The sequence below is a fragment of the Jaculus jaculus genome, chromosome 14, assembly GCF_020740685.1.
Source record: "Jaculus jaculus isolate mJacJac1 chromosome 14, mJacJac1.mat.Y.cur, whole genome shotgun sequence".
NCBI classification, from domain to species: domain Eukaryota; kingdom Metazoa; phylum Chordata; class Mammalia; order Rodentia; family Dipodidae; genus Jaculus; species Jaculus jaculus.
This window is the reverse complement of record NC_059115.1, coordinates 58,670,167-58,683,102: the sequence shown is the minus strand read 5'-3', so window position 1 is coordinate 58,683,102 and position 12,936 is coordinate 58,670,167. Positions and strand designations below refer to the sequence as shown.

General features: G+C 44.6%; 1 protein-coding gene across 1 annotated transcript; it reads right to left on the bottom strand.

Moving 5' to 3' along the window:
- Window positions 1-297: 297 nt before the first annotated feature.
- Serf1a (small EDRK-rich factor 1A) lies at window positions 298-4,610 on the bottom strand. The gene is made up of 3 exons (XM_004651549.2): window positions 4,476-4,610; window positions 2,191-2,299; window positions 298-569 (listed from the first exon to the last, which is right to left on the bottom strand). Exons 1-3 carry the CDS (start codon window positions 4,480-4,482, stop codon window positions 497-499), a joined length of 189 nt encoding a protein of 62 aa, XP_004651606.1. The 5' UTR covers window positions 4,483-4,610; the 3' UTR covers window positions 298-496.
- Between the last annotated feature and the right edge of the window lie 8,326 nt (window positions 4,611-12,936).

Here is a 12,936-nt window from a genome sequence, read left to right as displayed (position 1 = left end):
ATACAGAAGTAGCAAATAACTAATACAGAAAATGAATTACATAAATGTTCTTGCTAATAAAATATCAACACTGGGCTAGAGAGATGGCTTAGTGGTTAAGCACTTGCCTGTGAAGCCTAAGGACCCCGGTTCGAGGCTCAACTCCTCAGGACCCACGTTAGCCAGATGCACAAGGGGGCGCACGGGTCTGGAGTTTTGTACGCAGTGGCTGGAGGCCCTGGCATGCCCATTGTCTCTCTCTCTCTCTCTGTCACTCTCAAATAAATAACAAACAACAACAAAAAAATCAACACTATGTCACATACATGGTTAGCATTTTATTCATTAAAGAATGCTTCTAAACATCACACTGAGCTAAAAAGTAAAGTTTAAAATAGACCTTTTATACGGATAAGTTATAAGTCATATAGTGATTAGTCACTCTGAGAAATTCTGATCTTAGTGTTTATGATGCACCCCAATGGCAATAGCACCCAGGTTTTCTGAAAGTCCATCATCATTTTTCTCTCGGCTGCATAGACTTCTTCTCATTGGCTGCCTTCTGCTTTTGCTGCATGATCTCAGAGTCCCTAGAATGGAGAAAAGGATGTAAATTGTCAGAGAAAAACTGATTTTATGTTCTTGTTGTTTTCTCTAACTAATTCATTCAGTGCATTAACATAAGATGCAGACATTCCTGTTCCGTCTTTTCTGGTTGGAGACATAATGAAGAAGGACTTGAAGTAAGACCTTACTTTGAACACCATGACCCTGAACACTCTGAAAAGCATAACCGTGGGCATCTGGCTTTAGGTGAGTACTGGGGGAATCAAACCTGAGCCTTATGCTTTGCAAGCAAATGCCTTAACTGCTAAGCCATCTCTCCAGCCCCTTTGTCTGTTTTTTTGAGACAGTGTTTTGCTGTGTAGCCTAAGCTGGCCTTGGAATTTGTGATCTTCCTGCTTTTACCTTCTGACTACCAGGAGTATAGCAGTTCAGTTTTTTTAGAAGCCCCAAAATCAAATAAACAAATAAATCAGCACTCAGGAAGCAGAGGTAGGAGGGTCACTGTGAGTTCAAGGCCACCCTGAGACTGCATGGTGGCGCACGTCTTTAATCCCAGCACAAAAGAGGCAGATTTAGGAGGATCACTGTGAGTTTGAGGTCACCTTGAGACTGAATTTCCGCTCAGCCTGGGATAGAGTGACACCCTACCTTGATGACTAAACCAAGAAAAAAAAAAAAAAAGAGAGAGAAACCAAAAAAGAAAAATTGAACAAATCTGTGAAAATGCAGAGTATTTATGGAACGTTAACTCTTCCTCTCCCTCTGGCTAAAATTTCACATGCTATATAACTTTGAACTATGACCAGATTACTAGAACTAGATGATCTATACATTCACAGGACCCATATTTGTATTTTTTTTAATACACTTATCTTTTTAGTAATTTCTGGGTACTGGGGTATACTCCCATAATCTCAACACATGGGAAGTGGATGTAAAAAAGAATCAGGAATTCAAGCTTGTCTTGGCTACATAGCTAGTTGGAAGCCAGACTGGGACAGATGAGATATTGTCTCCCTGTTTCCACTTCCTCCCCCAAAAAACACTATTTAGCGGTATTAGGATCAAACTGAAATGAAGTGGAGCCAGTCTCCCAGCACTTGAGAGGCAAAGGTAGGAGGACTGCTGTGAGTTCAAGGCCACCCTGAGACTACAGAGTGAATTCCAGGTCAGCCTGGGATAGAGTGAAACCCTACCTCAAAAAACCAAAACAAATAAACAAACAAAAAACCTAAAAGAAGATACTCTGCAAAAAAAAAATGACAGCTTCAGGATTTGAAATTCTTCTCCAATAGGCTATAATAATGAGCACTATGTATAGTTTTTTTGTTTTTTTTTTTTCGAAGTAGGGTCTCACTCCAGCCCAGGCTGACCTGAAATTCACTATGTAGTCTCAGAGTGTCCTTGAGCTCATGGTGATCCTCCCACCTCTGCCTCCTGAGTGCTGGGATTAAAGGCGTGTGCTACCATGTCGGGCTTGTGTATGGTTTTAGTAAGCTTGTACAAAACCAGTGTTCACTTACTGTTGCTCCTTTCTGTGGGTTAGGTTCAGTTCCAGCATGGTTTTCAAGAATACTTTTCATTCCGTGAATGTGACTTCAATCAAAACTTTGGTGATCTGTAAATTCTATTAGTACCACTCACCTCTGCTTTCTCTGAGAGGTAGTCAAGCTATCCTCTTTTCTTTTGCCCTTGCTAATTTCCTGGGTTTTTTTCATATTTTTCTGGCGGGCAAGTTCTCGTTGATTTCCACCTACAAAAATAAACAGTCATACTCTTCTCCTGTCCTTAAAATTACCAATAAACAGGGCCAGAGAGATGGCTTAGTGGTTAAGGCACTTGCCTAAAGCCAAAGGACCTAGGTTCAATTCCCCAGGACCCACATAAGCCAGATGCACAGGAAGCACATGCACCTGGAGTTCATTTGCAGCGGTTGGAGGTCCTGGCATGCCCATTCTTTCTACATTCCTCTCTCAAATAAAGTTAAAAATAAAATTACCAATAAATAACCAGGTGTGGTAGCACACGCCTTTAATCCCAGCACTCAGGAGGCAGAAGTAGGAGGATCGCCATGAGTTGTAGGCCAGCCTGAGACTACATAGTGAACTCCAAGTCAGCCTGGGCTAGAGTGAGACCCTACCTTGAAAAACCAAAAACACAAAATTATCAATAAATAAATCAAATGATTCTTATTTAAATGCATCTGAAGTTTTCTTTCTTTTTTTTTTTTTCTGAGACAGGATCTCACACTAGCCCAAGCTGATCTGGAACTCACTCTGTAGCCTAAGCTTGCCTCAACTCACAGTGATTCTTCTGACTTCAGCCTCATGAATGCTGGGATTAAAGCTATAGAGCCATTACACCTGGCTTGAAGTTTTCTTTCTTTCTTTCTTTCTTTTTTTTTTTCAAGGTAGAGTCTCACTCTGGCTGAGGCTGACCTGGAATTCATTATGTAGTCTCAGGGTGGCTTTGAACTCATGGCAAACCTACCTCTGCCTCCCCAGTGCTGGGGTGCACCCCATGCCTGGCTTGAAGTTTTCTTTTTAATAAAGAAGCAAGTAGAGTACCAACTGAAATATTCTCAGACCTGATAAGGAAGAAGCTTAAAAGAAAAATTTAACCAGCCAGGTGTAGTGGCTTACGCCTATAATCTCATTTTTGGGAGGCTTAACTAGGAATATCACTGGAGTTTGAGGACAGACTGGGCTACAAAGTGAGTTCCAGATCAGCTTGGACTAATGCGAGACCCTACTTCAAAAACAAAACAAGCCTGGGGCGTGGTGGTGCACGCCTTTAATACCAGCACTGGGGAGACAAGGATAGAAGGATCTCGGTGTGTGCGAGGCCACCCTGATAATACAGAGTGAACTCCAAATCAGCCTGGGCTAGAGCAAGACCTTACCTCAGGAAAAAAAATAATAATAATAATATAAGACTTAGGAGTATTATCATACCCATGTAGGCATTTATTACAAATATCAGATCTTTAATAAAAACTATTCCAGTGGCACAGCGGTATTGTCTATACAGGCTATACTGGAAAATAAGTTTGCCTATTGAGGAGTTTACAAGAAAGATACTCAGGGGCTGGAGAGATGGCTTAGCGGTTAAGCGCTTGCCTGTGAAGCCTAAGGACCCCGGTTCGAGGCTCGATTCCCCAGGACCCACGTTAGCCAGATGTATAAGGGGGCGCATGCGTCTGGAGTTTGTTTGCAGGGGCTGGAGGCCCTGGCACACCCATTCTCTCTCTCTCTATCTGCCTCTTTCTCTCTCTTCTGTTGCTCTCAAATAAATAAATAAACAACAACAACAAAAATTTTAAAAAAAGAGAATGTTCTTAAAAAAAAAGAAAGACGCTCAGAGGCCCCACCTCGAGCAAACTGAGCCCATCGCCGCTCTTTCCCTGTGAAAGCCAGGGAAGGCTGAAGCTCGGAGAACCTCACCTGCGAGGGCAAACAAAAGAAGTAGGGAGAACGGCGGGGTAGACGCTCCCATTCTTTTCTTTTTTTTTTTTAACTTTTCTTTTTCAATTGACAACTGCCATAATTATAGACAATAAACCATGATAATTCCCTCCCCTCCCCCACTTTCCCCTTCACAGATCCACCCTCCATTATATCCCCTCCCCCTCCCAATTAGTGTCTATTATTTTGATTAGGCGCTCCCACCCTCCCTTAGGCCTCCAGGCTTTAGGTACCAGCTATCACCTGCGCCGACCAGCCAGCTTCCCCACTCTCCTCCCTTTGGGGTGCTCGTGCAAACCCGCACCCGAGGTGCACACACCTACCAACTCAGAGCCGGAGCCAGCCGGTCCCCACGCCCAGGAGGGGTTTCACCCTCCAGCCCGGGCTGTGCTCACTGGTGCCGGGCACCCTCTCTAGAAGCTTGCCCCCCAGGCCCCCCCCCCCACACACCGTCCGCATACTCACGGGCCATGCCGATCACCGGACCGAGCCTGGAAGAGAGCAGAGCGACTCGGAAAAGCTAAGGTTCCCCGTGACGCTCACGCTGCTAGAGCCGCCCGCTCGCCCGCCAGCCTGGAGACTGGGGATGCTGAGCGCGCGCGGGTCTTGGGCGGGGCCACGCCTCCGTCCGTCAGCCGGAGGCCCCGCCCACCAACCCCCACAACAGCGGCGGCGTGGCTGCAGGGCCACCGCGCCTGCGCGCTTGGTGGGCGGGGCCTCGGCGCGGGGCCGGGGGAAGGGAGCGCTCCCTGGGCTGCGCGCGCCTCGGCTCTTCGCGGAGAGCCGGTTCGGCGCGCGAGTGGGGTTTGCTCTTCGCGAGCCGCGCGCTGACGCCTCACCCTGCATGCCTAACTTCCACATTCATTCATGCCCTAGTCGGGGCGGAGGGGAGGAAGCGGTGGTCTGAGCCCTCTCTCCCTTTGCTTACTCGACCAACCAGTCTGCAAGGTGGGCTTCACCGTCCCCCACGTCGCAGAAGACGCGCAACTAGCAAGTAGGAATTCACAGACGTGATGGTGAAATTTTACATGGACTCTAAATCTCTTGTCCATTGTATTCCCTTGTCCCAGGGGATAGAGATTCAGGAGTTTTATTTCTTAATTGTATTTATTTTATTTTCCCAGGGTAGGGTCTCACTCTAGCCCAGGCTGATCTGGAATTCACTATGTAGTCTCACGGTGGCCTCGAGCTTGTGGCATTCCTCCTACCTCTGCCTCCCAAGTGCTGGAATTAAAGACCTGCGCCGCCAGGCCAGGTTGCACTTTCTCTGTTTTTAAAAAAATTTTTTTGTTTTTATTTTTATTTATTTGAGAGCGACAGACAGAAAGAGGCAGAGAGAGAGAGAAAACGGGTGTGCCAGGGCCTCCAGCCACTGCAGAAGAACTCCAGATGCATGTGCCACCTTTGGCATCCGGCTTACCTGGGTCCTGGGGAATCAAGGCTCGAACCAGGTCCTTAGGCTTCACAGGCAAGCGCTTAAGTGCTAAGCCATCTCTCCAGCCCTGCACTTTCTCTCTCTTATAAATAAATAAAAATATATTCAGAGCTGGGCATAGTTGTGCACGCTTTTAATCTCAGCACTCTTGGGAGGCAGAGGTAGCAGGATGGTAACTACATAGTGAGTTTGAGGCTACCCTGAGGTTACATAGTGAATTCCAGGTCAGCCTGTGCTAGAGCCAAACTCTACCACCAAAAAAAAAAAAAAAAAATCAAAAGTATAGACGATGCTATAGTGAACCCCAAGACCATACTATCAAACTTTAAAAGTTATTGCTTTAGGAGCTGGAAAGATGGCTTAGCAGTAAAGGCACTTGCCTGGGAGGCCTGAGGACAGAGATTCAATTCCCCAGGATCCAAGTAAGTCAGAGGCACAAGGTGGCCCATGGGTCCGGAGTTCATTTTCAGTAGCTAGAGGCCCTAGAGAGTCCATTTTCTCTATCTGCCTTTCTCTCTCTCACTCTCTCTCTCAAATAAATACATTAAACATGTTTTTTAAGAGCCAGACATGGTGGTGCACGCCTTTAGTCCTAGCACTCAGGAAGCAGAGGTAGGAAGATTGCCGTGAGTTCGAGGCCACCCTGAGACTCCATAGTGAATTCCAGGTCAGCCTGAGCTAGAGTGAGACTCTGCCTTGGAAAACAAAACAAAACAAAAAGTTAAACCCTACCAGTTAGTAGCTATATCAACTTGGGCATATTATTTCTTGTTTTTTTAAGGTGTTTTCTTTTTTTTTGTTGTTTTGTTTTTTTGAGGTAGGGTCTCACTCTAGCCCAGGCTGACCTGGAATTCACTATGGAGTCTCAGGGTGGCCTTGAACTCATGGCGATCCTCCTACCTCTGCCTCCTGAGTGCTGGGATTAAAGGTGTGCGCCACTATGCCTGGCTTTATTCTTTCTCTTTATTATTTTTAATTAATTTATTTTTACTGACAACCTTCATAATTGTATACAATAACCCATGACAATTCCCTCCCTCCCCCCACTTTCCCCTTTGAAACTCCACTCTCTCATTTTTCAACGTAGGGTCTCACTGTAGTCCAGGCTGACCTGGAATTCACTTTGTAGTCTCAGGGTGACCTCGAACTCAAGGTGATCCTCCTACCTCTGCCTCCCAAGTGCTGGGATTAAAGGCGAGCGCTACCATGCCCGACATAAACTCCAGATTTTTCATCACAAATCATTTTCAGGACTGGATTAATCAGAGCTGGTCAGAGAAACAAGCGTCATGTGCTACTCAGTACTGACCTATCTTCTATCTACAGATTGATTAGAGTCACTAAGAGAACTGGCCTGGCATAGGTACATAGGTCAAGAAGTCCCAGTCTGCTCTCCTGCAAGTTGGAGAACCAGGAAACGGAAGTGTCAGCCCTGAGAACAAGGGCTAACGTGGTAAATCCTGGCAGAGTCTGAAAGCCTGAGGACCAGGGTCAGAAAACATTTGTTTTTAGGTTAAGCAGAGAGTGAATTTATTCCATTAAAGTTTTCTAGTTTGGATGATGCCACCCGTAGTGATGAGAGCTCCTGCTCTACCAGCTGAAATGCAACTCTCACACACCCAGAGCTGCCTCACTAGCTATGCGGGGACTCCTCACTTCACCCAAGTTTATGATAAAGCAGTTACAAGATATACCAAGATAAATAAGCACAGAGGAGTCTAGAACAAAGAAGTGCTAAGAAAAGGCCAAACTAACAATGAAAAGCAAGCTACCCCTAGGCTATGAATACACATTCATGGGCTGGGACGCCTCCTTTCCATAGTGACCCAGGTGTTTCTAGTATCCCATGCCTCTGTCTCAACAAGGCTGATAAAATGTTTCTGTAAGAGCATAGGGGAATACTCTCTAAGAAGAAAGCTCACAGCCACTTGTACTTATAGAAATAAACAGCGCTCTGGGAAGCAAAGGTGCCTCCTGTGGAAAGCTGTCAGAAACTGTGACTTTTGATCAATTCCATATTTTGGACACTAAACATCAATTTCATCTAGTAATTTACATCTAATAACCATGTTGAGATGGAAACTCACTGACTTGCTAAACACTCACTGTGAACAACTTTGGTAACATCAAGATACTTAGCAAGGTGAAATAAAAGGGAATATAATTACATATCTCTAAGCACTTATTCCAGTTTATAAAGTTTGATTTTCAATGAAAATGAATTGTCAGATATAATGTCCTTAACACCATGTTTCACAGGGCACAGCAATGTCCTTTTAGTATGGAAGTTAATAATTAGAGCTCCTATTTAAAACATTCATTTTCAATACGGTAGTACAGAAAAAAATTTCTAGGACTTTGGCTAGAATTATAAAGTTAAAAGTGTAAGACTTTCTCATCCTAGAAAATTCATTGCTTCTGAGTTGGTGCATCACAATATGGCACATTTTCAATAAGAAGATCTTTCCTAGGAACCAATTTCAGCGTATTATGGTCAGTGTGAATACCTTGTACAACACAAGTTTGGAGCAGCAGCTCAACATCACAACCTATTTTCATGAGCTCTTCTATTTTCTGAGGAGAAGTCTCACTTTTATTACTTTTGAATTCTTCATTTATCTTTATTCTGGCTGCTTCTAATGCTCTGGTATCATCTTTAAAAACTTGTTGTCAAGTCGGGCGTGGTGACGCACGCCTTTAACCCCAGCACTCGGGAGGCAGAGGTAGGAGGATCACCATGAGTTCAAGGCCATCCTGAGATGACAGAGTTGATTCCAGGTCAGCCTGGACCAGAATGAGACCCTACCTCGAAAAACAAAACAACAACAACAACAACTTTGTTGTCTTGTCCTGTGCAGTGATTTGAAGAGCTTTAATACCTCTGCCTCCCGAGTGCTGGGATTAAAGGCATGAGCCACCACGCCTGGCTTGCGAATTAATTTTGTCGGGGCCTCGGTTCGCTTTGGCTGGGGCTCTTCTGGGCACCTGCCGGTTATGTGGGCAGGCGGTCCCTCTCACGGGGTGGTCGTGTGGCAGAGCCACAGTCAACACCTCCTTTAGGTGCCTGGGATGCAATGTGACAAGACACTCCACGGAGGAACCACGGGCATGAAAACACTCTGGATCGGATCAGGACCAAGAGCTAGGGAGCACACGGGTGCCTTCCTCCATCCCATCCCCTGCAAGGACTCCCAGATGCCCCTCGCGGCCCTCAGCCTCCTCTGTGGAGTCCTGCAACCCCCACCTCCAGGCATCCCTGGTGCCTGCCCACCCCTGCCCCTGCCCCCGCCCTGTCACCTTCATTGCCTGCCCCCCCATATTATTTCTTTCCATTAAAGTTTCCTTACCTATATATTGAGAAGGCAGTTTTACCTCCATGAATAAATTAATATGTGAAATGCTAAGAAGTAAAGTGCCAGTATATGGTCACAATAGATTAGTTATTGGTCATTATCTCTTGTGTACATGTGTGACATTGTGCACTTGTGTCACTGTGTGTCTGGCTTACATGGGACCTGTAGATTTGAACCACTAAGCCATCTCTCCAGCCCTTAAAGTAAAGTTAAAATTACTGATGGCACCAAGAATTTACTCCAAGCCTGGCTTTGTGGTGTATACTTTGAATCCCAACACCTGGGAGGCTGAGGTAGGAGGATCACTATGAGTTTGAGGCCAGCCTGAGACTACAAAGTGAATTCCAGGTCAGCCTGGGCTAGAACAAGGCCCTACCTCAAAAAATACTCCCCTCAGAATTAAAATTAACAAGTAAACCCTGGCATGGTGGTGCACACCTTTAATCCCAGCACTCAGGAGGCAGAGGTAGGAGGATCACAGTGAGTTCAAGGCCACCCTGAGACAACTAGTGAAAAAGAAAAGTACATTAGAAAAAAATGTTACAAATGATTTATTTTAAATTGATATGCAATAATACTAGTAATGAAGGCAAAAACTAGCCAGGTATGGTGCCACATTCTGTAATTCCAGAGTAAAGGCAGGAGGATTGGGAGTTTAGGGCCATCTTGGGCTGCCTGATGTCCGTCCTAAAAACAAAACAAAACAAAAAGATGGGGCTGAGGAGATGGCTCAGCAGTCAAAGACACTTGTTTGCAAGGCCTGTCAGTCCAGGTTTAATGCCCCAGTACCCACCTAAATCCAGGTGCACAAAGTGGTGCATGTGTCTGGAATTCTGTCTCTCTCTCTCTCTCTCTCTCTCTCTCTCTGTTTCTCCTCTCTCCACTCACAAATTAAAACAAGGAAAACAAGCCAAGTGTGGTGGTGCATGCCTTTAATCTCAGCACTCTAGAGGCAGAGGTAAGAGGATCACCATGAGTTTGAGGCCAACCGGAGACTACATAATGAATTCTAGGTCAGCCTGAGCTAGAGTGAGACCCTACCTTGAAAAACCAATAAATAAATAAAAGGGAAAGGATTACAGGATGTTAGGTATATCTGTGGGAGTATAGGCTGATGATTGTGGACGACTTGTCTTCTGCTACTTGACTGCCATGACAAAGGAAGAAAAGACAACATTGTTATACTGGTTTGCTGTTTGGTAGAAAGACATAATCACTTTGGTTCAGATGGAATGTTTTCCAGAATGCCCACCAGATACCTAAACACTTGAGGGATTCTAACATAAGGTGGTGGGTTAGACAGCAACACATTCAGCGAGGTTCTTGACGGCTCCCTTTGTGCTGTGTAACAAGCCCCACAGATGGGGATAATCTGTATGTAATCAAGCCTCTATGACTGAACACTCTCCAAACAGCCACAGTTCCCATATAGTGCCCTGGTTCCGGCTTGAATCTGGCCATGGTGTCCCACGCTTTTAATCCCAGCAGTTGGAGGGAGAGGTAGGAGGAACTCCATGAGTTTCAGGCCACCCTGAGAATGAATATATAGTGAATTCCAGGTCAGCCTGGATTAGAGTGAAATCCTACCACAATAAGCCAAAAAAAGGGGGGGCAGTGACTTAGCGATTAAGGCATTTGCCTTCACAGCCAAAGGACCTAGGTTTGGTTCCCTAGGACCCATGTAAGCCAGATGCAAAAGGGGGCACACACATCTAGAGTTGCAGTGGCTGGAGGCCTTGGCGCGCTCCCTCTCTCTCTCTCTCTCTCTCTCCATGTCTATTTCTATCTCTCTCTCTTTCTCAAGTAAATAAAAAATACATATAAAAAAAGATCTGGCAGAGGACACCATCATTGAAGCCATAGTAATCTCTTTAATTAATTTTTTTTCCTTCTGCAACAACAAGAATCATCAGTATCCTTAAAGGATAAAACTAAAACTGAAAGACTGAGATTTCCTTCCTTGGCGCACTGCTTTTATCCTAGCACTCAGAAAGCTGAAGTAGGAGGATTACCATGAGTTTAGAGCCAGCCTCAGCTACAGTGTGAGTTCTAGGTCCGTGTGGGCTACAGTGAGATCCTACCTTGAAAAGAAAAAAACAAACAAACAAAAAGCTATGGAGAACCTACCCCTAACAAACCAACAGGCAAACAAAAGGAATTTATTTAGAATAATTTTGTCTATATAATTTTTTTCTATTTTTTTTGAGGTAGGGTCTCACTGTAGCCCAGGCTGACCTGGAAATTACTATGTAGTCTCAGGGTGGCCCTGAACTCACAGTGATCCTCCTACCTCTGCCTCCCAAGTGCTGGGATTAAAACTATGTGCTACCATACCTTGCTGTCCATATGATTTTTTAAAAGCTTAATTTTAGAAAGACATCTTTCCCTGAAATTAATTTTAGGGTAATATTTGTCCATATGATTTTTTTTTTTTTTTTGGTTTTTCAAGGTAGGGTCTCACTGTAGTCCAGGCTGACCTTGGAATTCACTATGTAGTCTCACGGTGGCCTCAACTTTATGGTGATTCTCTTACCTCTGCCTCCTGAGTGCTAGGATTAAAGTGTGCGCCACCACACCCGGCCCACATTAAAAAATATATATATTTATTTATTTATTTGAGAGAGAGAAAGAGGGAGAGAGAGAATGGGTGAGCCAGGGCCTCCAGCCACTACAAATGAACTCCAGATGCATGTATCCTCTTGTGCATCTGACTTAACATGGGTCCTGGAGAATTGAGCTGGGATCCTTTGGCTTTGCAGCCAAACAACTTAACCACTAAGCCATCTATCCAGCCCCTGCATATGACTTTTTAATTATTTTATTATTTGAGAGAAAATAGCAGATATATATAGAGAGAATGGGCACATCAGGACCTCTGGCCCCTGCAAATGAACTCTGGATGCATGTGCCACCTTGTCATCTGGCTTACATAGGTCCTAGGGAATCAAACCTGGGTCTTCAGGCTTCACAGGCAAGCATCTTAATCGCTAACCCATTCTTCCAGCCCCCTGGCATATGATTTTCAAAAGTTATTTTGTTTTTGTGGTTTTTTTTTTTGGTTTAGCATTTATTTATTTGAGAAAGAGAAATAAAAAGGCAGAGAACTACAGAGAGAGAGAGAGTGAGAGAGAGCAAGAGTGAGGGAGAAAAGTCGCATGCGTACCAGGGCCTTGAGCCTCTGCAAACAAACTCCGGACGCATGTGTCACCTTGTGCATCTGGCTTGCATGTGTCCTGGGGAATTGAACCTGGGTCCTTTGGTTTTGCAGGAAGCACTTTAACTGCTAAGCCATGTCTCCAGCCTTCCATGTGATTTTTAAAAAGTTTAATTTTACAAAGACTTTTTTCCTCAAATTAATTTTGGGATAATATTTGTCGTTATGAGGTATAAAAGCTTAATTTCATTTTTGTTTTTATTTGGCTTTATTCTATTATTTGATGTTTCTTAACTTGTAGGGCTTTTAAAATATTTTATTTTTATTTATTTGAGAGAGAAAGAGGCAGAGGGAGACAGACAGTCAGACAGACAGTCAATGGGCTCACCAGGGTCTCCAGCTATTGCAAATGAACTCCAGAAGCATGCAGTCACCTTATGCCAGCTGGCTTATGTGTGAATCAAACCTGGTTCCTTTGGCTTTGCAGGCAAGTGCTTTAACCACGAAGTCATCTCTGCTTGAAAGTATTTTAAAAATTTTTTTCAAATTTTTATTAACAACTTTCATGATTATAAAAAATATCCCATGGTAATACCCTCCTTTCCCCCACATCCCCCCCTTTTTTTTGTTTTTTTCAAGGTAGGGTCTCACTCTAGCCCCGGCTGACCTAGAATTCACTATGGAGTCTCAGGGTGGCCTTGAACTCACGGCAATCCTACTACCTCTTCTACCCGAATGCTGGGATTAAAGGCTTGCGCACCACGCCCGGCCCACTTTCCCCTTTGAAACTCCATTCTCCATCATATCCCCTCCCCATCTCGATCAGTCTCTCTTTTATTTTGATGTCATGATTTTTTCCTCCTCTAGAAGAGTATTTAAAGAAAAATATTTGAGAGACAGAGACACAGAGAGAGAAAGTGGCCACAACAAGGCCTCCAGACACTGCAAATGAACTCCAGACACGTGCACCACTTTCTGCATCTG